Source organism: Python bivittatus, unplaced genomic scaffold, assembly GCF_059951505.1.
Source record: "Python bivittatus isolate LINGU-HERP-01145 unplaced genomic scaffold, Pbiv_v1 ctg000410_np1212, whole genome shotgun sequence".
Lineage (NCBI taxonomy): Eukaryota > Metazoa > Chordata > Lepidosauria > Squamata > Pythonidae > Python > Python bivittatus.
Window position 1 is genome coordinate 14,683,283 of NW_028277067.1, and position 27,845 is coordinate 14,711,127.

Consider the following 27,845-nt stretch of genomic DNA (forward strand, 5'->3'; position numbering starts at 1 on the left):
TAACGGATTTCCATTAACAGCACAGTATAGACACAGAGAGGAAACAGTTATTGAAATAACAAAAATGCTGATTTTTGTCACTTTTCCAGTTCAAACACAGCAGAAATTCACTAAAAGCTTTATTTATATAAAAAAACTAATAACAATAAAGGAATACCCATTCACACACACAGTCTTATCTGGGTATTCAAACCCCATCATGATGTATCCATGGTCTCCCCCTCTGAAAAATAAAAACAAAAAAGCTTCAAGATGGAGAAACACTACCAAGATGATTTTTTCTGGGGTGGGGGTGGGGGATCCTCCTCAACAATCATAAGAGGACCTCTTAAAATTTCAACTCCATGAAATTTCTCAGGATCCCAGGTGATTGTGGAACTCTTTTACAAAATGCTATTAGTAAGCCAACTACAGTCTGGGCCACCAACCACAGGCACCAGCATCAAAAGGCCATGTGCCCATACTTGGCAGTCTCCAGCCTGGATCATCTTGTTCTGTATTCCCATTTCATGTCCTGTTTAGCAGCTTCTGTACTTTCTGGCAGACAAACCACAATATGGTGATTTTCCACCATGGGAAACTCTGGTGCATGCTCAATCATTCACATTACCATAAAAAAACAGCAAACTTAGGATGTGGAATGAAAAGTCATCTTTGGTGGCCTGGCTAAAGTCAAGAGCTGAGTTATTTGTAATTACGTGGTATGTGCTTGTTGGCTGTCTTAATTTCAGTAGAACGATTGGGTTCATACAACACACTGCCATAATGGACTTTGCTTGTTCATAGTTTAGCGTGTTGCTTTTTTAACCCAAGCTTTATAGCTCAGTGTATGAATGTTGCCATTAGGAAAAATGGCTGGCTACAGGGGAAGGTGTTCTTGAATCTGAGAGAGCTCTGATTATTCCTCACTCATGCTTTTACTCACTGAGTTCATTAAACATAAAGGCATCTTGATATTCTTTCATGTACTGAGTGGAGCGTGACTCGTCCAGGAACAGGGAGTACACACGCTTGATGTCGTCAACCTGAACCTCTGTGCCCTGAAATGGAAGGGAAGAGAATCAGCATTCCTGGCACATGGGGAGCAACCTATGAGAGGACCTCACACTAACTCCACCACAAAAGTAGTAAATCTGTTCTGCTCATGACAGCAGTCTCCGCTGTCAGAATAAATTAACCATATAGCAAGCATTATTGTGAGAATATGGAATAATTGCCATGGGTTAATGATGATGTATAGTTTTATGTCCGTATCTGTGTGGCGCATAGAGAATCTGAGACTTGCACAAAGCAAGGCAAAAAAGGTTCCTTTTGGAAGATTTCAGCTTCCCCAGCATATGGACAATGATGACTTTGAAGAAGACATGTACTGAACAATAGTTCCAAAAACAACACTGTTCGCATATGAAGTGGGTGAAGCAATAATACACCATAGAAAAGTACTGAGAGGTGTGAGAAAACTGCCAAGATGGGAATGACCAACTTGGATGTATTTGCCAAACCTTGTTGGAAGATACACAAATGCATGGCAACTCTAAACTTCAGGAGCCAGTGCAATCAACAAGATACCACTAATGGTGCGCTTTCCACACTGATTCTTTTGGAATTCCAACCTAGCCTATTCTGATAGACTTTCAGTTTGGCAGGAATGTAAAAATGTGTGAAAGAGTGGAGCTTTTAGTTCAGGGAGTAAACGATACAAATTGTGAATGTGCATTTCTTTCTACATGTCTGAGTCTCTGGATAAAAGTAACAAGTTTTGGACAAGTTTTCTGGGCCTCAGTATGCCACCTCAAAATTATAACTGGACTCCAAATTTCCAAAAGGTCCTTGCTTTATGTCTCTCAATTCTCTCCTATAATGTATTGGAGAATTTTTGTTTAATGTAATAAACTATCAATGTATTGGGAAATTTTTAAAGCTGTCCATAAACAATGATCTAACTCTGTCCACAGTTCCTGATCTATTCATGAGTTTTATGCTGCATATGAGGTGGAGAAGGGCAGTAGGACATTCTTGGCCATATAAAGATTTTGAGCAATGGCATGGTCCATCTGTCGTATGACTCCCCTCCCAGAAGACATTAAAACACCATATGTGATGGAATGGAATTATGAAGGCCAAGCTCAGGGAGATAAACATTTTCTTAGGTCGTCAGAACCGCGTGGGAGGAACAAGAGGATGAGACTGGCACCTCCCTGAGGAATTCACACTGTTGTGGCTGGAGGACTTTGGGAACTGGGGTTTTAGTCTGGGAAGATTCTTGCTAGAGGTTGTAGCTAATAAACATAGCTGGACTGAATTGGCATTGTCTCTTGGAGTTCCTTAGGGTTAGGCCTGACACCATACCAGAGTCCGAGCTCACCTTTCTTTTGCGACACACCAAGTTGGCTGCTGTGATGAGCTGGATGGCATAGCGCAGGGAAGTCTCCAAGCCAATGCGGGTTAGTACTGTGTAGGCATCTTCGTTCATCTCAACATCTTCCTCTTCACACCTGTAAGAGACATCTGACAATGCTCAGCATACAGAATACCTCAAGTACAAAAATAAACCATTGTAAAGATTGTTGGGAAGGGGGACAACTGTAGTACAGGCAACTCTAATATAGGAGCACTGTTTCATGGCAGAAGCTGCTGCAATGTACTCCTCACCGAATTTTCAATATTTGCTTGGTCTCCTTGTCACTGTACGGAGAGGTTGAAATGATCAGCATACGATCCAGCAGATCTATGGGAATGCCATGGGGGCTTTGATAGTTGGTGCCACGAATCCTGCATTGAAAGGGGAAGAAATTCATGAGTGGGGTCCCCAGGACCAACAAGCCAGTGGAAAGAAAAGCATGAAGATCTATTGCCAAGGGATCATCTTTGGACAACAGGTTTTCCTTTCTGCACCTTTCATGAATATAGGTGAGCCTATAGCATTTGTTATCACATTCACCTTTGCTTCATATAATAGTCCCCTTAAAAGTGACAACTTGAGAACAAGTTTCTATGCAATCTTACCCGACTTTACTAAAAATATCCAATACAGACAATCCTCTACTTACGAACTTTCGAGTTATAAACTTTTGTTGATACGAACAAACCTATCCACAACTCCAACAATGAAGGTCCCAGAAATTTATGGCACACTGCATACGTACACCCAGAGGTTTACAGCACACCGCATACATACCACTTGGTTGGACTTACGAACAAAACGGACTTATGAACAGCCTCTTGGAATGTAACCTGTTTGTAAGTAGAGGGCTGTCTGTATCTCTAATACTTTATTACAGTTTTCCACTCAACAATGCACTATGGTCATATACAATCTTTCTTTCAACTGTACCCTTGTCTACCAATATCTTGCTGCCTGCCTTCCTTCCTTCATCGGACAGAGCAAAACCTCATTGTAGCTCAACTTTAATCTCATTAAAAGGGAGCAATGATCCATAGAGGCATTACAATAATTTCAGAATCCTACCAAGCATATCACTCTGCCTCATGAGAGATGTAATCAATTATGTAGAGCAAAGAAGAACAGCGACTGCTGCCTAGCCTATAGCTCACATAATCTGGGTCCTCTGGAAGCAGACTTTTAATGCATTTCTCCATAATGAAACCTTTCAGCCACCCACTGAATCACCTGATACCAACCTGGTGATGCCACGATTGGTGGCCATGATGAGGACAGGTGCCATATCACTCTCCAGGGCCCGATTAAGAAAGGAGAAACACTCAATATCCAGCATGTGGACTTCATCAATGAAGAGAACCTACAGAATAGGGAGAGATGAAATATTACATTGTGGAAGGTTTATACCTCCAGAACTTTCAAGCCAGAGATAAAGCACAGGTAGTTCTCACTTAATGACCCTAATTGGGACTGTGGTCGCTAAGTGCGAAATGACTATGACTGTGCTTTCCGGCTGGAAAAAGACAAGGCTACTCAGTTTTACACCTTTGGCTTTTGTTTGCCTCCTAACCACTCCCCACCCTTTGGAATGCTCAAGTGCCCACTTACTGTCTTGTACACATTGAAAGCAATGCGACAGCCAAACTGCTTGCTCTCTTGAAATCTCTTCCTCTCCAATCTCTCCGCACTGCAAGGGGGGTGGCGGGGAGAAAAAAAGCAAGTGATTTCTATAGGCAATTTCTCCTTTGTCTGACCCTTTCTTGCTGGTGTGATCACATTGCTTTCAGTGCGTAGAAGAGCAAATACCTTACTCTCTTGAAATCCCTTCCTCTCCAATCTCTCTGCTTTGCAAGCAGGGGAAAAAGAAAAATCACAGGACAGGCACAGGACAACATGTACTGACTGTAATGGCGATCACGTGATAGAAGGACACTGTGAAGGTCGTAAATGGTTGTAAATTGGCCATAAAGTTATTTTTTTCAGCACCATCTTAACTTTGAATGGTCGCTGAACAAGTGGTCAGTAAGCAAGGACTACCTGTACAAAACAAGGGGGAGGACCTGAAGGTTTAATGCTCCCTCTAAAACATACAACTCACCCCAGGGATCACCTCAGCTTTGCCCTCTTCTCGCCACTCTGCTACCTTGGCATTGATCTGCTCCCGCACCTCTGACTTTATTTCTCCTGTATCACCTGAAAACAGACATAGGATCGGAAATAAGCGGGAACACAAGATACTATTACCCATACATTTCATCTCTCTCTATGTAGATAGAATACCTGAAAAAAAAAAATTCTCTAATTCCAAGATATGAGGAAAGGAGAGGAGTTTTTCCCCCCTTATTCTTATTTAGTTATAAGTATCATTTATCCTTTGTTACCTTTTTTCTTACTAAAATTTATTAACAACATAAAAAAAAATTTTAAATGCAAAATTATTGCCAAACCCGCCCCCTCCCCCCCCCACAAAGCAATTTTTGCTTTATGGCTTGGTAGATATTTTCTCAGTTAATAAGGGTTCAATAATTATAATTTCTAAAAAAACTATTCAAAGTACATTTGGGTAAATAAATAAAAGGAAAGGAATAAACGATGAAGGTCATACCCACTGTTCCTCCTTATTTACATTTCTCAGCTATCACAATCATCATCAGATATAATTTCAGTAGACTTATTACAATTCACAGTAAAAGACCATTCTATCTGGAGTTATCTAATACTTACTGTTAATTACCGTTATAGAAATCTCACAATCCTAATGTAATCTGTATCCTCTGCACATAAGCTACCAAAAACATAACTTTATTTTTATTAATAAATTTTAAAAAATGTTCCATGCATTCACAGGCTTAAAGTTACTAGAAATATAATCTATGGAACTTTTTCCCCCAATGGTTCCATTCAAAGTTTATATTATACTGGAGTGCTGTTATTTGTGTTGGATTGCAGAACAAAAAACTTACAAAGGGATTGCTATTCTGTATTAAACCTATTGATCATTTTTTGCCAAGCTGTAGTGGATTACAACTCCTATAATTTCCAGCCACCATACCAGCATAGAATAATGGGCTTTGTAATCTAACTGGCATAGATAAAGGAAGGCTACATTAAGACACTTAAAAAATATATATCTATGTATCCTATGTATATGGTATATGGTATCCTATGGCATCTCAACATCTTGAATTCAACATAATAACTAGGACTTCTTCCTTGACTGAAAACACCAAAGTCCAGAGTTCCATAGTCTCCATTTTCTCCCACTCCATCCTCCTACCAGAAAAGAGTGCCAGAAATCCTTGGGTGCGGCTATTGATGACATCGATTTCATGTAGCGAGACTGTATGCACAACTTCCTTGCGCTTCTGCAGCTCTCCATCAGGGCACTGCACAAACTTTGTCTAAATTGGACACATGCAATTAAACTTGAATCCTCTCTAATGCATTGCTTCCCAGCCAAGCCCTGTAATTCTGAGCTCAAACAGAAAGTATCTGAAAAATGGGTACATATAAAGCTGTTATGGTATCTAGTTAAGCCCAAAATTATCTACTCTCCTAGGACTATGATGGAGGTCTTTCTCAGTCCGGCTTCCCAGGATCCTTTATCAGGGCCTAAACTGGAGACCTTCTGCCTCCGAAGCAGATCCTCTACATCTTGGCTACAGTCAATTCCTGTAAAGGCTCTGCATCTCAGACTACAATCCATGCCTCCCTTCTTCCCACAGCCGAACCTTTGGGTCTCTTTCTAGCTTCCCATAAATTTAGCTCTTGCCCCACAGCAATACCTGAGAGCCCATTGCATCATAATCCCGTGCCCGAGTGAAGGAACGTCCTAGTTTGGTAATCTTTCCTGTGGCTTTGTCTATGGTAATGACATCCCTGTGGAAACAGAAAGAGGTAATCTTTGGAGAGAGCCTTCCATTCAACATTGGGTGAAAGACATCTCATGAAGAAACTCAATGTCTCCTATGATTTCAGAAGCAGCAGCTAATTTCTCTTTTCTACTCACAACTGAAAGAATGAAAGGAAATTTTTCAAGGATGAACTTGCTTTCTGCTCCCCATCTGCTACCCTTTTTGTTTCACCCCATACACGCTTCTCAGTCCATGACCTCCAGGCACACCACAGTGACAGCACTGGGATCCTGACAAGTCATCCCAATGTCTGCTGGAGAGCCAGTGCAGTAGAAGAATTAAGAGCGCTGGACCAGAGAGATCGACATTCAAGTCTGTACTTGACCACAGAATTCAATGAGTGGTTCTGAGGAAGTCACTCTCTACCAGACAAATCAAAAACTTCAAGTCTTTGCCACCACCTCCAGTACAAGCTCTTGCTCTTCATCTGTTTATTTGCAACTGTTTCCTCTTCTTTATCCCTGAGCTCACCCAGCTTGCACTTTCTCCTTGGTCAGTGACTCTATCATCTTGGTGCCCAAGTCATAGATTGTCTCCATCTCTGTTGTTTTCAAGGTCAACTTCCCCACCTTGGCACCCTGCAACAGGAAGAGAGCAATCAACATCCTCCAGTGATCATCACCTTGACAAAGAGGCTTGTATAGACAGCACCACCATTACTGGGCAAATGGAGACAGCTCCATCTTTCCCATATTATGCTTCAGCATTAACTCACAGTGCCAGTTGCTGGACGATCTATTTGAATCTCCACAACTTCACCTTCAATTATTTCTGTTTCTTCCCTGTAAAAAACCCCCAAACATTAACATGGTCACAGAAGAAAGAAAGAGGGCATACTGCAGCATCTCTTACTCGAGAGAGACTCCTTTCTCACAAGAGGTGGAAATATCATTTCAAAGTCAATCAAGAAATCCTCTTTTTTTCCCCATTTGTTTCTATTTTCCATTTAAGAAGCTAAAGCTATAGCTCTATTTTTATTGTGTCACAGTAACTGCCAAAACATCATTGAAAGCAACACAGAAAATATTGCAGCTAACAAGCTAAAATCCATGTACAAGCATTTCATAAACAATAAGAAGCCTGGCTGTTGATTTCCTCATGTTATTTAACTTTCTGGTCCTCAGTTTCTGTACCTCAGACATGTCCTTTCTGTTGGAGTTCTAGACCCCAATCTGCTCTCAGAGAATAAGAATTTGTGGCAACTTACTTGATGCGGACACCAATGGAACGGCGAAAGGCCTGAGTTAGCGCTTCAGTTTTGCTCATCTCCAAAGAGAAGATTTCACTCCCAGCAATGGCTGTAAAAGGAGTGTCAAGGCCCAGTGCCTGGGCCATTCCTGGAAGAGAATAGCATGGTTACTACATAATGAGATGGCAGCCAGAATTACTCAAGAAAAGAGACTCAAGAGTGAGGAACCTTTGTGTTGGTAGACCCAGCATCATTCAATATATCAACAGCTCTCTGCTGGTTTCTAGAATTTGCCCTTACCCATGGCAATGGCTGTTTTTCCTGTGCCCGGCTGGCCAGCAATCAAGACAGCCCGACCAGCAATTTTGCCTTCCTTTATCATCTCCAAAATCACCCCAGCAGCTCGGCGAGCAGCCAACTGTCCTACCATGCCCTGGGATACCTAACAAGAAGAAAAAAAAGGAGGGGAAATAGACAAGTAGGACATACTTCTTTTCCTTCATTTCAATCCTCACAGAGCATATTCCTCACATTTGCATCCCCATGCTGTAACACTTATCTATTAATCTCTCTTAAAATGCACGAATTAACACTATACTATTGTATGTAATGAGTTATGGATCTAGCACATATACTGGCTGCATTTCCAGTTGCAAAATTAGAACCAAGAACATTATCTATCTTGCTTATCTTCTACAGATAACAGTAGAAGATAGTCAAGGCTAATAATTTCCTGGAGAACATTCAAGTAGTAAATTGTAGTGATGTTACTTGTATTGTAAAAAAAATGGCCAGAGAAAACTAATCCGAAGCTGTCCAGTCTTCATCTTGATAAGGAAAAAGAGAAAAAACCCCACTCCCTTGTATATATACATGCATATCATAGTAACTGAACTTGGTTCACTTTTGGTCAGAATGTATTTTTTTATCTTCCTGTTGTTTTTTGTAGATGGTCATATTCTTTTGAGCACTATACCAATGGCGTGGAAACAAATAAGAAAATGGTTATCATGTCCTTTTAATTGCAAATGGGAGGTCAGTCATTCTCCATCATTCATACAATTATCTGAAGAACTCAGTTTTTTTCTTAACTAAATAAGCATTCTACTGCTGGGAGTTTCAGCCAGAGGACTATTTAGAAATGTGGCTTGTGTACTATATATTTTTAATCTTCTATATATTTTTACTCTTTAAAAGTTAGATAATTTATTTAGATTTAAGTCCATTTATTTGCAAAGCACATCAGCACAGATGTAGCCAATTACTGAATAATTTGGCTAATGAATAATTTTTCTTCTCTCACAATTTAAACACCAAAAATTTAAACACCAAACTTCTCCCCTCAATTATTGCATCAATTATTCCACTATCTCACTTGAACAAACTGCTTTATCCCCCAACTTTGATCAACCCAAAAACCTTTTGAAAATTCTTTTCTCAAGTACCTGTCTGGGTTCCAATGTATCATCCAAGCCAAGCCCTCGAATGTGGGAGTGGGCACCTGTGAATGTGGAAGAGAGATTATTTCAAAAGAGGTTGGTAAGATTGTATACCAGAAGCAGATTTTTCTGAGTGGGGGCTTTACTTAATACTTTTTCAGAGGGCAAGTACCACTATTGGCAGGATGATGATGCAAAGTAGTTGAGGCAATATCAAATAGGTGTGTGAAGGCAGAGTTTTAGAAGGTTTTTTTTAATTTGGAGAGAGAATGACTTCTTCAGTTTTGTTTTTACAGTTTGTTAAGCCTATCTTAAGATCTTTCTAAAATTTTCATAATTTTCCTCACTCAAAATAAAGGAGAAAATCCATTTTTGTCCATTTTATTTGGGAATCCACAAATAAAGAAGCTGTCCTGAGACCTCAGTGTTGACTATCTTGCTGTATACCAGGAGAATCAAAATCACAAAGCCATCTAGCCCTGCAGTCGCTGTTGATTAGGCATCCATTTCCATACAGGCAACAGCATATTTATCTACTTGTTAGATTTATCCCAAAATTACTCATTTAACAGTAAACTACCCCATAGGGATAAAACTGTAAATCATCCTAGCAAGTGGCAGCAATGAAAACATACCAATGCGTTCAATCCGGGTGACATCCCGAACTTCAGGAACTTTTGTAGCCTGAGAAAAGAGAGAAGATTGTGAGGTTGCTCAGATCTCAAAACTTTTCTGTCCTGAATCCCAAATAAAGTAACATATTTTGGTCTGAATTGTTTCTGCTAAGTAGACATAGAGCAGAGAAGCAAAATATCAAGCACTCTCTATATTGCTTTCAAAACAGATATCTTATTTGGAAACACCTCATATGATACATGATATGTAAGAATCACTTTACATGTTCACTGTGTGGCATCCAAAACACAAAATGAGCTACTGAAATTCCAAATGTGAACTTTTTTATAATCTGACATCACTCCAAACACAGAATATTACATAATTAGATCATAAGTATAGATACGAGTCCCAAGTATTAACCAAGCACTAGATGAAAAAAAAATCAAATTATATATATGGAATGGAATGGATGGAAGAAAATGAAATATAATTGGAAGATGGAGAAAAAGGAAGAAAAAGAAAGATGGGCAAAGAGATAGGTCAGACAGGTAGAAGCAGCATTGTACTGTGAATGAGGTCAGACTGGGAAACTGAAGAGTACAGTAAGGTAGTTATATGAGTGATAGCATACATTTGTATAAACATTGTATTTGCGTGTGTGCACATTCAGGTATTCCTTGGGTTACAACAGCAATTGGGATCATGATTGCCATTGCTAAGGGATGCGGTCATAAAGTGATGTCACATGACTGCATTGCTTGGCGATGGCAATCCAAGTTGTCGGCATAACCCAAAGACATGCTGGTCATTAAGTGGGAAGAGGCGGGAGTCCTAGGTAAGAAGCGCAGGGGAGAGGCCAGCACAGGCTGCACATGAGTCACAGGAGGCTGGGGAGGGCTGCAAGCTGCAGAAGGTCAGGGGAGGGCCTGGGAGGGCTGCTCATGAGTCTCAGGAAGGCCTACGAAGGCTGGTGCAGGCCACGTGCGAGTCACAGGAGGCCAGAGGAGGGCCGGTGGAGGTTGCTGGAGGGTGGGGGAGTGCAGCAGGAGGGAAAAAAAGTGGGAGCAACTTACCGGAGTGACTTCGGACATTCCCTGCTGGCTTCCCCATTGAGTATGCTTGTGGGAAGCCAGCAGGGAAGGTTGCAAATGGTGATCATGTGACCAGGGTTCTCTGCAATGTCCTAATCGCAAGCTGGGCACACGACCGCCTGGATCGTGATCATGTGACCGTGGGGTGCTGCAATGGCTGGAACTTTGAGGACTAGTCGTACATCCATTTTTTCAGTGCCATCATAACTTTGAACGGTCACTGAATGAATGGAAGTAAGCCAAGGACTACCTGTATATATAAACATGAGAGCCAGAGTGAACAAACAATACACTTAAAATACCATGGTGGTTCAAGGGTGAGAGATGATCCAAATTAATAACCTTATTCTTAGATAGTTCAGAATCTAATTTGGCAAGCTGCATGTCATACTGTTCCCCCCTTCCCCCCCAAGTTAGTTTTTGACTCCTAGCAACTGCCTGGACTAGTCCCTGCAGTTTTCTTGCCAAGATTTCAGAAGTGGTTTGTCATTGCCTCCTTCTTAGGGATGAGAGAGAGTGACTGGCCAGGATCACATAGCTGGCTTTGTACCTAAGGCAGGACTAGAATTCATGATCCCCCAGTTTCTAGCCTGGTACCTTAACCATTACACCAAACTGGCTTTCGGCATACTCTATAGCGTTCTAATTTCTCCCCAAACTGTCAGACCATGTATCAGTTGTTTAACAGGACCCATGATTTGCAGGTGTAAGAGTTCCCAGACATCCACCCAACAGCTGATTTGGATGTTGCTGGGGGGCACTTTCCAATACTGATAATGGAGAAGCAGAAATCAGAATCAGAATCACTGGAAGACAAGTTAATCGCTGTCCCAAATCCCTCTCAGCAGCCCTGGTACAGCTGACTCAAGAAAGGGGATAAGATGAAAGTTGTTAGAGCATAGGTATATAGTCTAGAGCTACCACATGTGGGCTGTAAAAATCCAGACAACCACAAGATGGCAACAAAGAATTTCTGCATCTCTTTGCTGTCAAATAGTGTTCATCCACACCTTTACCACCCAGATATGGTAGTTCTAATGCAACTCCCACCCTCAAAACCTGATGCACTTGCCTCTGCACAAAGACTGCCTGCTCCGATTTAAAACAAGGAAGTAAAAGGGCAATAGATTACATTCACACAACATGCTTAAACCAGTTATTGAATTAATGTGTCTTCTGAATCTATACAATACATTGAACCATTCTAAACTCTAGCAAAAATTCAGAAGGCTAATCCTAGCCAAGCTTTACATATTGTGCAAAGGCTGCTGCTAAGTCTAAAAAACTGGTTAAGCATCTTGTGAAGCCAAAACGAAAATCAGATCAGCAGAAGTCACCTCACCACTATAAAGCTCTCTGCATGGATTCCAGCAATCCCAACCTAATTTACAGGGTTTAAAGACAAACTGGCAAGTAGTGAAACAGAATTAGGTAAGTTCCTCGGAGGGAAAGCTGTATATAAATGCAATTCATACGATACGGAAATCTAGCCCCGTCCCCAAAGTGTTGTCTTCCCAACGAGCTGAACTACTGTTCCCACTTTAGTCATGTGGACTTGCAACGAATTATGGGAGTTGTAGTCCAACGCCTCTGAAGGAGACCAGGCAGGAGAAGCCTAGACTATTCTAGAAGGGAGCGAATGGGGAGAAGGGGCACAAACGTATCCCATGGTCCTCGATCCCCCGTCAGAAGGTCACTGACGACCAGAGACTCGGAGTGTATTCGTGTGGGGAAGGAAGATTATCCGGGTCTCTTCCTAGGACAAAAACGAGGCTGTCGCTCACCGCGGCCGTTGCCATGCTGCTGCTCCTGCAACCCTCCTCTCGCGCCGTTTCTAAGCTCCAGCCCGCTCCGCCTTCTCCAAACTCCAGGAGGCCGGGAGCGGAAGCCGGAAACAGGAAGTGCTTCGGGTGAATGTGTACTCGAGCCTCTACGTTCCTTTGGTCTTCCCGGGTGACTTTCGACCGCTCTAGATCGCCTCCTCGGTGGAAGTACCTTGAGTGCGTTTCTTATTCGCCCTGTCTAGGCTTAGTTGCGTTCAACGCGTCCCCTGCTTGTCCTCGGAGCCAATTGCAATGATGCTGCTCTAAGCGCATTAAGATCTGATTGTACTGAAGAAAAATAATAATTTAAAAAATGGGACTGCTCTAGATGCCCTGTATTAGATCAGGTGGGGAACGGAGCGAGCAACGATCATGCGGCCAGAGCTGGACTTCGGGGGAGTAGTTCAGGGGCTCATTGAGGAGAACAGCTCACTTTGTTACGAACGAATATACGTTTATCTCCAAAGGTCGCACGAGTTTTAAATCATTTGATGTATCAGTCAAGCTGTTCTTCTGCAACATGGTGCACTAAAGCTATGTTGGACTTCCAAACCGGCACAACCAAAGGAGAACTGATCGATTGATTATGTGCCATCAAGTAATTAGAATAGGGTCGCCCAAAGAAAAGAGACAGACGTATTTGACACCAAAATGTAAGAATCTTTAAAAATTTATTTAAAAAAAAAACCACAGGGCAATATTCAGTGCTTCAGGGAAGCTGTTGTTGAACCAACACACTCCCATATCCCTGAGTTTGTTACATTGATTTCTCTTCTCCCCACATTTGTTTAAAAGATAGTCCCACTGGAATTAACAAGACTCTCCTGCAAGTCAGCTTTGCATAGGAATTATCTTCATACATTTTTTTTGTTATGAAATTCCAAAGTTTCTCAGAGCAAAAAAATTCAGAACAAAGGCACAACCACAAAGACAATTAATTACAAGACAGGTGTCGCATCTTAAAACGGGGATAAAATAAGATTGAGAGTATTTATTTATCCTCAAGTGTAAAATTTGAGGAAACAAAGATCTTCACCTTGTGTGAAAAGAAGAAAAGCAGCACGCCTTCCTCAGCAGGGCTTTCTTAAAGAAGGGAGGCTCCCACTTTCTTAAAGAAGGGAGGCTTCCCCATCACTTTTCTTGTCTCTGATGGCAGGCAGCTCTGAATAATGGCCTTTCAGAAATATTTTGACATCTAGCAGGTTCATGAGGGAGTAACTACTTCACATTTTTGCAGGAACAGTTGGCAAGAAAAGTTGGCGTACTGTGGTCAATTTTTGCAATTAACTCCAAGCAAAGAAGTTTAGAATTGGTTTCTGCAGATTCTTAGCATCTCAGAGTTAGTTCCAGTCACAGGTACTAAAACAAAAACTATTTCTTTGGATTTAACTTTGCTGGAAAAAGACAATGGGACTTTCCACAGAGACTTTTAAATGCTAGCAGCTCTACCCAGCACTCAGTTTTCTGCAAACAAGATTCATTGTAAGAGCATTGCCGCTGGTGCAGGGACGGTTGTTTAGTCGAGTTGCAAGTCAAATATTTCCTCCTGGGCTACAATGCTCTCCTATAAAGAAAAACATGTTGTTATAAATGACAGCCATTTCCATTGCACCATTAAACTAATTTCCTTCCTTCCTTCCCACCCACCCACCTAGAGGCTTTATAACTACTTCCATTGTGTCATGCTCCAATTCTGAACAGCAAACAGAATTGTGACAGATAGAGGGGGAAACCCTCTGGTTTTAGGAGGCAAAAAAATGGCCCTGCATACTTGCAGCAATGCTATTATATCACTGTTATTCCCCTGGGAGACCAAAAATATTAAAATGCAGTCCCCTGGTCACAAAAAAATAGCCCTGTAGTAATTCTCTAATTATGACATCGAACATTTTTCCTCTCTTTTTTTGTAGAAAAAGTAGTTTACTAGCTGCCATCCAGCAACTTGATTATAGTTGCTACTGGAGAGACAGAGAACACAAGTTCCTGTCCACTGTCCACAGAATATAGGTTTATTTATTTATTTAGCATATTTATATAGCCACCCATCTCACACAAGGTTCCCTTCTACTATAGAACTAAGCTACACTTGTGGTGCTCTATGAACTCTGAGCTGCAGCTTTTAGCTGATATGTAACTCTTCAGCTAAATAGGGTGTCTTATTCCAATTTTATAAGCTAAAAAGCACACCATTTACAGAAGAGATGGCTTTTTTCTCCCAAAGTATTTAATCAGAGCCTGAAGTCATCTTGATTAAATTTTGAGCAAAACATCAGGATTTTGGGGTCCTGTTATCTGGCCTAGCATAAGTAAACCCCCGGGGACTACATGTTTCTCCACGTACCCAGCCACCTTGCTGCTGCAGCCAAGGTATGAACATATCCATATACTGCAAACTATAGCCCATAACAGTATGTACTGTGTGGCTGTTGATGCCAGCCACTTTCCTTGTGAGCTCCATGGTGAGGGCCAGCTTGGCTAGCTGAGGGCTAGAGACACCAGGTGGGGTACGTGATGTGAAGGCTTCAGCCAGGTGAGTAAAGCTGCGGTAGGAGAGGCGGGAGATAGTATTGCGGAGCAGTGGGTCAGCTTCAATCTGCCAATGGAAGAAAAGGAGATGGATGGCAAGAGTTCAAATGTTAGGGGAAGCCTTTTAAGGGACAACTGCAATTAAACTGAGATGATCCACTGTGCCCCAGATAATGAACTTCTGACTTGGAGGGCTGAGGGGAAACCTAATAGCAGTATTCAGATATGTGAAATGTTGTTGCCTCAAAGATGAAACACACTTATCTTCCTTCGCAGACAGAACAGGAATAGAATGAGTGTCAATTGCAAAGAAACAGATTTAGGAGAAACAATAGGAAACATTTTCTTATTGAATGATTTGACAATAGAGACTTTTGACTTAGGTTCTCCTTTGGTAGAGGTACAAAAATAAAGGCTGGACAGCTATCTGCTTAAGATGCCTGGGGTGGGATTACACAATGTCTTACCCTAACATTCTACTACAGTAGAGTCTCGCTTATCCGACATAAACGGGCCGGCAGAACGTCGGATATCGAAAATGTCGGATAACACACAGTAACGATTGAGTGCGATTAAAAAAAAAAAATCCGATCCGCTGCGCCTGTTGCAATCGATGTTTGCGCTGCAGCGCCACCGTCAGGAACAACAAGAAAGTACACTCACGCTCGCAAACAAGCGGCACACTTTTCTCGTTGCCGATTTATGCGTGTTGTGTTTTTTTTAGGGGCGTCGGATAAGACGGAATGTCGGATAAGCGAAGGTCGGTTAAACGAGACTCTACTGTACCACTCTTCTTTCATTTGGAAGCTGTTCCTCAGAAGCCCTATGGAACTCAGCAGCACAGTCATTAATTGATAAGTATTTAACAAAGATTCATCATGTAAAAGATTCAGTCTAGTCAGCGAGTGGAAATATTGTTTTTCTTTGACTGACATACTTTTTCCTTGCAGAATAGGAAAATATAGTGCCAAAAATTAAAAAAAAAACCTGAGCATATCAGTGGAAAGAAAAAAAAAGTGCAGCGCACATACAATAAATCCCACTATTTTCAGTTATATTTTGCTTTATAGCATAGCAGAATTCAGCTGATATATAGACGTTCTCGGGCAGTTATTCATCCCAGAACGAATCAGACTAAGTTTGGGGAATCTTTATTTATATGAAGACATTTGTTTTTGGTGACATGAAGAAAATATAAGATTCCACAATTACCTAGATGATCAACGCCACAAAAATTATAAACACTTGTTTTGCATATGTAATTCTATTCTAGTAACTTTTTACCTAAAAGCTTTGAATACTGGAGTATTCCTAAGGGACTTGCAACTTCTGATTTGCATTATCTGCAGCAAAGGTCCATAAAGCCAATATTGATACAATCATGAATCAGTTGCCTCTATAGTCCTTTGCTGGAAATAATGCAACTATCAAAAATGATGAGAAAAGGCTACATAAAAATAGAGTCTCTTGCACAAACCCAAGAAGACTGAGAACATCAGTTCAAGTGCCCCATTTGCTGGTCATTATTAAGAATTACAAAGTTTGTGGGTGTAATGAAATGTTAAATTGTTGCTTGAGTGAAGGCAAGTAAACACTTAACTGGGCACTTCTTTATAAGGAAGGTGGGACAGAGGGCAATATGAGGAGAGAAGCAGTGAGGGGCAGATACGGGAGTAATCAGTGGACAGGAGAAAACTGACAAAGAAGGCAAAGGAAGTTAGAGGAGAAGTATACAGTATATGAAGAGAAGCACTGGTAGACACTGTGAAAAAGAATCAATCTATAAATAAGCATGATGTTCTGGTCCTTTAAACTGAAACCACTTATACCCATGCTACCTGTTTTGTTAAATAAAGTTTTAAAGTATTTATAAATACCTGATCCTCCGAGTAACTGAGAAACAGATTATAAGAAAGCCACTCCTACCCTAAGGCACCACATGACCAGAGGAAAGACTACTGATAAGAGAGATAAGAGAACATCAGTAGAAGTGGACATTCATAATTTTCATGTGAAGGCAGCAAGATTTTTAAACTGTATTTATTTACCTCCACGATAAAGTTATAAGAAATGATATGCTACTTCTGATCAAATAAATCTGATTTTGCCACTGTGGATTCTAGACATGCAGCCTTCCTAGAGGTTGCCCTGCACTAGAAATAAGCTACTTTAATGGAAAGATTTTTATGATAATTGCTGCTTTTTATCACAAATGCTGTTGTTCTTTTTGAAGTTTTATATGTACTGTTCTTTTAACTATTTCACTCTTAACATTTATTTTTTTATCAATTTTATAATTGACTTGAATTACATTTTTATTTTCCCATCTTGAGAAGACTGCAGTCTTGAAAAGCAGTCAAAAATATATTAAATGAACAAGTAAATTAACATGGCTATGTTCAGCTAGATAACGGAAGATTGTTTGTTTAAAAACAGATTAGCATTTAGAAAGACAGCAGTGGGAAAAAAAGATCTGTGTAATGCAACTATAGTAAATTCTACTGTATTCAGTGTGGCTTATCCCTAGATAACTATTAGGGTTGTGCAATTATTCAGATTTGATTAAGAAAAAAAATGCTTTGGAACATGTAAGAATGCATGAAGTCTGAGACTCAATAAAGTAGCTGTGTCTGTTTCCAGGAGTGCTTCAATGAGTTGCAGACACATGCTGCATTCAGACTCCTACACATTCTGAAACATCTCTTCCAAATCAAATCTGAATAATTGTACAGCCCCAATAGATATCTTTGCCTAAAATATGACAAAAAGAAATCCTTCACATACCTAATTAAAAGTATGTTCAATAGATCACAAAACAGAGAACAGCAAGTGGGGAAATTCAGCTATGCAATTTGTTTACATGTGTTAATTTTTTGTCTCACACAAAACAAATTATTTGAGTGTGGAACCTTATGTAGCCAAAACAGAAACATCAAAGACAATAGGGGCTTATTAGAAGACTTGGGGAAAACCCAAGATTTATAAAACATATACAGAAAAAAATGAAGAAATATACTTGGCAAAGCACCCCAACATAAACTAAATACACTCAGCAGCAGCCACATATCACCCCGTGCCTGGCTCTGTCTGTCAGTCTGAATGTCAGCACTCCATGTGGCAACTCTTCGTTGCACGTATACCTTTTTATTAAAGATAGCAGCCTGCTCTTCGAGAAGGGCAACCAGCTTCTGAAGGATTTGCTCTTTCTGTTTCTCATCCGATTCTCCTGGCAGCTTTTCCAAGGCAGCTGAGCAAAAAAATATTATTGTGATTCCAAAATATAATACAGTATTTCCCTGCAAAAACAGTCATCAGTTTTAAGCCACACCGATGTCAAAATGATGGCACGTGTCCTGTGATATCATTGCACAAATGATATGATTATGTAACGTCTCTGAGTTGCATAATGTTTGATGGAAATATGTCAGTCATATCATTTTGTGATGATATCAAGATGTACTTGTCTTAATTTCATCCCTATCCTCCTGTGGATACTTATGCTTGAAAGGAAGACTAGTTTTTTCCCCCGAATAATTTACATAAATTAAATTAGATTAAATTAATTTTTTAATTTAAAATTTTTGCTAAGATTGTTGTAAAAGAAGCAGATGAACTTTTTCATCTAAGCTTTGTTTTTCAGGTGGCGAGACTGTTTTAAATTCAGAGTCATCCTTCTTTCCACACGATTCCACATGTATTTCCCCCAACATACTTCCCCGATCTGATGCCTTCCATATGTATTGGCCAAAAGCTGGCTCTAACTTTTGCGAATTAAAGTCTCAACAAAACTGAAAGATGACAATATAGGAAATGCTGAGATGTACAGTATAGGGATCAGGAAGGGATTTCTGTCTTATCACTGTTATAAACCCAGGCTTTTTGGACGAGGCAGCTTAAATGCACAAGAAAATAAATTCAGTACCTGAGTTGCCAGAGATTGTGTCTGCAGGAATTGTAGTGTTCAGATCTGTGGGAGAAGGTGAGCTTTTTGCTGCTGCAGGGGTGACCCACTGTTGTTGTTTCACAAAGTAATCTAATTTCTGGGCCACCAAAGTATAAAACTCAGCACCCTCAGCTTCACCATCTGTAATAAAGAATAGAAAGTTATTAAAGCAAGGGGCACAAAAAAGCCAAATCCTGTATCAAAAGGATACAGAAACACGATGGACACCAAAACATTAAAGGGTGAATACAGTACTAATAACATGATAAAGGTAAAAGTTCCCTCAAATCAAGCCCAACTCTTAGTGAATACCTGGACAAGTCTGTATAGTTTTGATAGGAGCAATATGGAAATGTTTTGCTATTGCCTTCTTCTGGGATTTTTTTTTTCCTTTTCCTTCCCATTTTACTGGGAATGTCCTGATAGTCTACCATTTAAGAGCTAACTAGGTCTGATCCCACTTAGCTTTTTGAGATCAGCAAAGCCAATACGTGCTGCCATCTGCTGAGGCTATGGTAACCTGATTATCTGTCAAATGACCAAGTTATATTTGGGGAAGGATTTGCAAACTATACAGAATAGGCAAAAACAAAAGGAAGACAAATCTCTTTACTAGTTTATTACTGATGGCACAATCAGTGGAAATATTATTCTCTGTGGGCATTAGAGGAGGTAAAGTGTTTCAAACAGTTTTGAATGTACTTGTTACAAATACCATAAGAATTAGATCTCTGATGTAGAATAGCATGCAAACGAAGGCAAGCCTACCTTTTTCGTTATATAAACAAGTGTTGTGCAAAAGCATTGCTTTTTTTAAGGAGTTGGACTGGCAGTGGAAAGGTTCAGTTCAGGTTCACCTTAACCACAGAAGCTCACTGGGTGACTTTGGACCAATCATTCTCTCTCGGCCCAACCTATTTCAGGGCACTGTTGTTGTGGGGAAATATGGGAAGAAGGAGTGCTTATATATTGTCTTGAGCTCCTGAAGAAAGCTGCGCTATAAATCTAATAAATGAATAAATAATTTTGTATCTGAACAAAGGATCACTCTGTCCTGAATGAGGGATATAATATTAGGAAAGTGTTATTTAAGGTGGGGAGTGATTTTAATATTGGAGTGGGAAGGTTATTTTTATGTTATGGCTATCACTTTGGGGATCTGATGGTTAGAAAAGGCAACTTAAATGAATATTGTCAAGGGGAAATTCAATGTTCTGGAATTTTTGAATGACTTCAGGTTTGCCTGTTGAAATATTACTACTTCTACTGCTCCATATGAGCTTCACCAGGAAAACAGTAGGAGGTAGAGGTAGAAAGGGTACACTTGGAACTGAGGGGTAAGATTCCCTAAGTATAACTTCCTCAATCCAAGAATTTATTTTAGTACCAGCATTAAGTAAACAGTTCTTCCACATAGAAATACTGTATGTTTTCCATCTCAGTGGCCTAATTTAGGAAGTAAATCAATTTGTTTTTGTTCTTAATCTATAGACTGAATTTCTTGCAGAATTTCTTGCAAGATCTCCTGAGATATACTTATTTAGTTAGCACCTATCCAATCTTGATTTAAAACAAGGATTGGGCATTTTAAATATTTTTGGACTGCTGGGGGTTGCACATTTTATCTATTTTTTCATTTTACTAGCTGGGTTATGGGGAGTGTGTGTGGGGCAGAACACTTCAAATGTTAGGGTTGTAGGGGGGAGATGTTATATTCTTAAGCCAATTCAAAGGCTTAAATTTCTTTTTTCTGTATTTTTCTGTGGAAAAATTGAAGGATATCATGCTCTTAAAATTCTGTTGATTAGCTGTTGCCTAATTTCAGTTGACCCCAACCACACAACCTATAATCTGTCTAGCTAAGGGGGTACCATGAAAAATGTCCTTAAGCTCTTTTTTTCCAAAGGCAGGTCAGCATTTTGTTTTTTAAAATAAAGGTTCATGGAGTCAATTAGCAAACATAATTATGGCCTAGCAATCAATGGGATCCCTCATAATGGCAATGGGGAAATTGCTTCCAAAGCTATCTCCTAAGAGCCTTTCTGAAGTCACCATTTGGGGGAGTCAATGATTTGCTGAACAGGCCACTCCTTGTTCCTCTGGGCACAGAGAATGAGGCAATCTTTGGGTATGCACAGAGAGATATGGAATAATCTGACCTGGCCTTAAGATAGGTTATGGAAAGTGAGAGGGGTTCTACCTTAGTCTGAGTGGGCTAATAAGAAGATCCTGAGGGCTGCATCCTGCCTGGGAGCCAGGGAGTTCCCATTGCTTCAGGAAAGCAGAAAATATAACATGAAAATAAGTGGATACAGCCTCATGTGGTATAATGACCACAGCAATCACCTTGGAGACACCCAGACTCAAATCTTTGTTCAAAGTGAATGTTGGCAAGATAAAACATAACTTTATCTCATTCTTCCTCCAAAAAGCCAAGATATATTTCCACCCACCCACCCATCCAAGCAAGGCTTGAGCACCACAATAAAGAAGCAACCAGAAAATGGAGCAAGTAGCAAAGCTTCATACTGCCTGCTATCTGGACCTCTTCTGGCTCAGCTGCCTGCTTTCTACAATAGCAGGTGACAAGAGGCAAAGAGTCAGGGCGCTGGGGGTGAGCAACAGGGTCAGCTATCTCTGCTGAGGCAGCCCCCTTCTTCTTCAGGAGGCTCTTGTAGAAGGGGCGCTTCCGGTGGGCCCCTTCGGCCCCTGGCTTAGACTTCTTTAAGGAGTCCCCAGAGGAGGGCAGACTGTCAGAGGGCCCTCGAGAGTTGGACCGCTTCTGCAACAGGTGCTTAATGCTGGTGCGAAAGCCATGTTTTTTCCCTTCTGTGGAGTTACTTTCCTCATGGGCAGGGCTGCAGGCAGGACATTCCAGAGCATGTTCCACTGGGGACCTGCCGACAGAAGAAAACACACTGAAAATGGGAACCGTGATCCGTTGCTCTACTCCCCAACCTCCTTGGTTGATTTTTATCATTTTTATTTGCGTGTTTTTCTTCAATCACTCTACCAGCCTAAGAGGTGTCTCAGAATAGCCAAGCCATTTGACTTCATGAAATTGAAAGCGATACAATTGTTTGTGAGAATCAGCAGAGCAACACATGCAGCAAAGGGTTGGCAAAATTATTTAAATAATGATGCCAGGAAGATTAAAGAATTATCTGGGGGGGGGGAGCCTTAGCTGGCATATTAAAAGGATGGATATGGTAACAGTAGAGACTTTCTGGAGAAAATCAATCTCAGATTGGTGCCTGTTTCACCTCTGAGGGCAAAAGAAGTGTCACTAACACTGACACTAAAAGAAGTGTCTTTAGAAAAAAATCCTGAATTTCATTGCACCTCTGGCCAAATTATTTAAGCTTCTGGTCTCTCAGCCCCCTAACCTTCTACTTAAAATCAGAAGCCTTTCTATTAGGCCGAAGATTTATCCTACAGAATCCAAGCCAAGATTCCAAGTTTCAACATTGTAGAGGCCCTTGCAATCTACAGATTGTTGGATTCCTGCCCAAATCCCACTCTCTATTTCAGCATTTCTCAACCTTGGCAGCTTGACGATGTGTGGACTTCAACTCCCAGAATTCCCCAGCCAGCAGAAACACTGCTCTATTTATTTCTTTCCTTTGCAGGTAAGCCAAATCTTCAACTGCTAAACCATTACCTGGACATGTAACTTTGGGGGTCATGGTAGCCACGGCCTATATGACCTGGAGCCCCTTTCTCTCCGCTGCTTAGTGCCCCTTGCAGGAATGCTTCCAACACCAGCCGTGTCTCCTCAACCACCTGCCTCCTAGGGGGCACCGGGCTGCCAGCCATGAGCTTGGAGCAATGCAAGGCACCTCAACGCAGGAGAAGAGTCCTTTCTTCTTACATCTACCATCACCCCTGGAAGGAAAAAGGAAACAAACCACAGAGAATATTAGCCTTCTCTTCTGCCAACTGTCTTCTTTTCCCATCATCCTTTGCACCTGCTTCCTCACCATTTCTGGGACGGTTCTTCACACACCCTTGGCTCTTAACATGCCAGGGTCTTTCAGTCACATTCCCCTTCCCTCCTGGATTTGCTAGAATCTCATTCAGCTGCCTGCTCAAAGACAAACCTATCTATTCACCCATCCTGTGCAATCCAGAATCAAATCATGCTAAGATCACTGTCATGCAAAAAAAAAAAAAAAACAACCCTCGGCTAACAACGCTCTTGGTCACTTTCAGTAGAGCTAGTAGAAAAAATCCTTCCTAGCTCCAAATATGACATTCTTCTTTCAGAATTTTATTTCACATGTTTTCTCCGAGGTAGGCAAATTGGGCTACATGGCTTTGCCTGATTTTATCTTCACAGCTTTTGTGGGAAGTAGACTACACTGAGAGCTGATATCAGCCACTCAACTTTGTGGTCAAGTGGAGATTTGGACCTGGGCCTCCTTAAGATATGTGGACTTTAACTTCCAGAATTTCCCAACCAGCATGCTGGCTGGGGAATTCTGGGAGTTAAAGTCCCCATACCTGTATCTTAAAGTTGCCAAGGTTCAGAAACACCGCTCTAGCCAATGAGAGCATCTCTCCTTCTGTCTCTTCCATCTGTTTCCTAAAGCTTCCTTCACAATTCAACCCTTCCAACATCATCCCTACTCTCTCAAACCGGCAGCAATAAATCACACTTACTACAGCACCCGGAATTGTGTTTTCTTCTCAGACCTTTCGATTGTGACTCTCAGATCCCCCAACTTGTCAGTTTCAGTCTCAGACTGAAGTTCAACTTTAGACGCAACCTCTAGACAAACCGCAACGAGTACGGCGGGATTTCTACGAAGAGCCGACAAGCTGAAACCTGCATTTCTCGCCTCTTCTCCCGCGGTTCATTCATCGCCTTTTCCCGGCCCGAATCTCTTTTCCCATCCTTTGCTCCTCCCCACTCTACTCTGGAATAAAGGAATCCATTTCAGGATGGACTGCGATCCCCAAACCGTCACCCTTCCCAGGAGAACAGATTTAACCCACAACTACTAGAGCGGGGAAAAAAAAAAGTCCACCTACTCAGCCTGAAATGTTCTTCAGCTCCTTCGGGAAAGTTTCTCCTGAAGTTTGCCCTACTGGTCTGCGCATGCGCCCATCGCTCTCCGCGGCTTAAGTTGCAGTTTCGTTCCCCCGTCTTCCGCGAGAGGAGGTGCGGCGGGTCAGACGGCGGCGGCGGGGTGTGCGGCCCTCCCGCTTGGCTGCGCCCAAGGGGGCATGCAGGCATCTGCGCTGCATCCCAGCGATCAGTCCCCCCCACCCCCCACTGACTGCCCCTTAGGAAATGAATCGCCACTGTACTGGCCGAAGGTGGAATCAGCTAGAACGTTTAGAATGAAGGGATCAGGGAAAATATTTTAAAATCCACCATCAGGAAGAAGTGCCCTGAAGACGTCTGTCGGACAGGGCCTGCTGATTAAATGCAATGGCTGACGTGGGACGAGAGAAAAGATGCCTTCTCTTAACTGAGATTGGAAGGATGTGGAATGTGTAATAGAAGGGTATTTTAGACATACTTCAAAATAATATATTCACTAATTTTCAACCTGTTTTCCTGTAAGAAGGGAGGGGGTTCTTTGGCTCCCCTCTGATAATATTTTGCATTATAAGAAACATGAGGTAGGGTATACAACCTGACTAACAAGGCCACCCAAGGAATTTAAGGCCTAGCTGGGATTTATTCTGAATCTAGCCCTGGTCTCTGGCCTTTGGCCAACGCTAATGACTATCATAAAAGATACAAACAGTCGTATCACACCCTCACCCACCAGCTGTTTTCAAAGGATGGGAAGGAGAAATATTTCTGGACTGCAGTATAGAAAACCAATTTTTTAAAAGATGGGGTATGCCGTTCTGAATGATGTCAGTCCATTAGCTACGTAGGATTGGAGCAGCATAGGATTCTCCCTATAAGAACTATAGTATGAATTCCATTTCCACAGTATGGCACCAAGCCCAAGCCCAAGCCCAGGCAATTCCTGTTTCCTAGTGTAGGGTTAGTCACAGGGGTACTTCTTTAGATCCTGGAACTATTTTATGTAACCATTTATTTGTTTGCTTATTTATTTCATAGACTTTTATGGCTGCCCATCTGAAACATATGACTCTGGGTGGCTAACAATATTAAAAATGATAAAAACATACTGTATACAAAAAATATAAAACATATAGCAGCCGAGAAAGTCACACACTCAGGGCTCCAGGCTCAGGGACAAAGCCAAGTCTCCAGGGCCTTGTGGCATTTGTATTTGTCCAATGCCCTTTGATATCTTTTAAAGTTGGTAGCCATCACCACATTCCATTTTAAGTTTATCTAGACATAAGCTGGGCTGAGGTGCAAAATAAGACTTCAAAATCATAGAGGATCATATCCAATAATGTAATATTTTTAAAATTTTCAATAAGAATTAAGGCATATTCAAGGTGATTGAGGAAGTGCTGGATATTGATTCAGTGGAGGCATCTGAAAAGTGTGACACCACAGCAGCTTCAGCTGAGTTGATATAAGATTTAACACAATTTAGAGAAAAATTATGAGCGAGTGGAAGGGAATATTGGCAATTACATGCAATTTAAACTTTATCTAGGGTATATTGGTAGAGAATCAGGTCTATAGAAATACAGATCTTGGAAGGAATCAGCAAGGGAATTAACCTGTTGACATTGTATTCTTGCATTATCAGAATGTGTTTGACAAAATACCTTATGAATGAGAGTAAATTTAGTTGTCACTGAATAAAATGAGGACAAACTTTGGTGGACAGGGGCCATACATTTTTGTAGGGGCCAATGATGCAGTTAAATCCCACCTTGAGTACTGTGTTCAGTTCTGTGCACCACACCTCAAGGAGGATTCGGAAAGAATATAATCAGTCCAGAGAAAAGCAAGAAGAATGGTCAGAAACAAAGTCTTATGAAAAAAAAAGATGGAAAGAGCTGGGAATGTTCCGCTTGAGAAATCTGAGAAGGAATATGATAGCATTCTTCAAATACCTTAAAAGATGTCCCACAGAAAGTCAAGATCTCTGTACTGTATTGTTCTAGGGAGCAGCACACAGAATAACGGATTTAAGTTGCAGGAAGCCAGATTGCCAGAAAAATTGTGTAATAGTGAAAACAGCTCAACACTGGAACCAGTTAGCCAGAAGTGTTATGAGCTCCCTTTCACTGTGTGGGTTGAAGCAGAAGTGAGGCAGCCATCCATTGAATATGCTTCCTGCTCCAGTCAGGGGATTGGACTCCCAATTCCATGGTTCTGCTCTTGTGAAAGTGAGCAGTCGTGTCATGCATAGGAAAAGAGGAATTTGGGTGGCTGTTGTTTTTAAGCAATATTAGGATGGGCGCCCTGAAGCTACAGAGTGGCAAGGAATTCCCGCCTCAAGTGTAGGAATACCTACTGACCATGAGTGCTGAAAATTGAAGGCAGTTTCCTGCCATTCTAACATAGAAAACAAATGAAAACCATACTGTAGGCCCTAAAATAGACCCAGAAGAGTTAAAACATATAGAAAATCCCCAAACTTTCCCCCAGACCTACCTCTACTCCCACATACGATGCAGATCCATTTTCAGGCAGCCCTCAGTTTCCTCAAAATGTTAAGGGCAGCCCTTGGCCATCCTAAAAATCACCCAGTGTTGAATTATACTTAATAGTTTTTAGAGCCTATAGTATAGTTTTTGTGTATATACAGTAGTAAGAAACCAAATCACCAATTTTAGCAATAATGGGAACTACTCTAAAGCAACGGAAGGAGTATGAATAAATCCTTCCCCAATCACTTGTCCTTCTTACTTTGGCCTATGACAATCAATCCTGATCAGAAGTTACCCATTTTAGAATAGGGAAGAGACTACTGATTTTTGAGAGAGCCATAACATATACTATTTTACATTAACCCTCCCATTCTAAACATCTTCCCCCAATAAAATGCAGAGGCGAGCTACATTCCATCTATTCCAGACACACCAACAAAAATCTTGTTTTTTTTAAGTCTATTGATTTATTACCATTTTAAACCACCCATTAGCAATAACTGCGTAAGTTCCTCTCAGTTATGTGATGTAATATAAATTATGTTAATATATAAATAATATAAATTACATTAGTCTGAGCAATTTTAAAAGGTAGATTTAATAAAACACCAATATTACAAAGTTTATGCCCAGGTGGGACAAGTGAAATCTAACCTATTGAACGTATTCTTTTATACTGTGAATTTTACTCTGATTTGAGACACAAGAAGCTCCTTCCCTTAATTAAAATTTTCCTGTGCATTCAGATGAATGATATGTAAATTATCTGCCAGTAGCTAGACACCTGAACCGCAAAGCTTGCAACGAGACTGCCACTGTAAGACAGGTCAGGCTCACTGTAATATACATGTATCAAATTATGTAGATGTCTGTTACTGCTGTTGTTTGATGTAAATCTGTTCTAAGACAAAATACAGTTTGTAACTGCAATTGCATAATTGTATAATAGAATCCATGAGAATCAAAGAAGTCTAAAAGCTCAATCTGGTGTAGTTTTAGAACCTTCTCTGAACGATTCTATTCCTAGAACGTTCAAGGGGTACTTATCAGGAAGCAGAACTTTAATTCCTGATGCATTTTCCTTGTTCTGAAAAGCAACCCAGAGGCCCAATAAAGCACATCCCACGGCTGAAGAGCGAACGTCACCACGGAGGCTGCTTCAAGAAATGCACGTGAAATCCACGCACTTGCCCTCAGCTGGGTGGATACAGGCGAGTCCGTCAAATCAGCATCTTCTGTTGTGGTTAAATGGAGGCGGAATTGCACAACTCCTCCTCCTCCTCCCCTGGAAGCGCACGGGTTAGCGCTGAGAGCTGCGCTCGTCCCCGGGTCTACCCCTGCTCCGAGTTGTGCAAC

At 41.1% G+C, this 27,845-nt stretch overlaps 2 protein-coding genes across 4 annotated transcripts; both read right to left on the minus strand.

Annotated features, from left to right (window-relative positions):
• Nucleotides 1-102: 102 nt before the first annotated feature.
• RUVBL2 (RuvB like AAA ATPase 2) lies at nucleotides 103-12,562 on the minus strand. The gene is made up of 15 exons (XM_007423099.4): nucleotides 12,437-12,562; nucleotides 9,579-9,627; nucleotides 8,950-9,005; nucleotides 7,805-7,946; nucleotides 7,523-7,652; nucleotides 7,031-7,097; nucleotides 6,787-6,893; nucleotides 6,187-6,280; nucleotides 5,679-5,802; nucleotides 4,500-4,594; nucleotides 3,643-3,761; nucleotides 2,653-2,772; nucleotides 2,366-2,495; nucleotides 926-1,040; nucleotides 103-223 (listed from the first exon to the last, which is right to left on the minus strand). Exons 1-15 carry the CDS (start codon nucleotides 12,449-12,451, stop codon nucleotides 198-200), a joined length of 1,389 nt encoding a protein of 462 aa, XP_007423161.1. The 5' UTR covers nucleotides 12,452-12,562; the 3' UTR covers nucleotides 103-197.
• Nucleotides 12,563-13,141: 579 nt separating this feature from the next.
• BCL2L12 (BCL2 like 12) lies at nucleotides 13,142-27,814 on the minus strand. 3 transcript variants are annotated; one of them, XM_025163323.2, is made up of 7 exons: nucleotides 27,677-27,814; nucleotides 22,606-22,829; nucleotides 21,474-21,841; nucleotides 18,924-19,085; nucleotides 18,142-18,248; nucleotides 14,817-15,068; nucleotides 13,142-14,039 (listed from the first exon to the last, which is right to left on the minus strand). In XM_025163323.2, exons 2-7 carry the CDS (start codon nucleotides 22,758-22,760, stop codon nucleotides 13,992-13,994), a joined length of 1,092 nt encoding a protein of 363 aa, XP_025019091.1. In that variant the 5' UTR covers nucleotides 22,761-22,829; nucleotides 27,677-27,814; the 3' UTR covers nucleotides 13,142-13,991. The 3 variants fall into 3 exon arrangements, with proteins under 3 accessions (XP_025019091.1, XP_007423160.1, XP_007423159.1); XM_007423098.4 differs by lacking the exon at nucleotides 27,677-27,814 and adding an exon at nucleotides 23,607-23,834; XM_007423097.4 differs by lacking the exon at nucleotides 27,677-27,814 and adding an exon at nucleotides 23,979-24,060 and having other exon boundaries at nucleotides 13,143-14,039.
• Nucleotides 27,815-27,845: the final 31 nt, after the last annotated feature.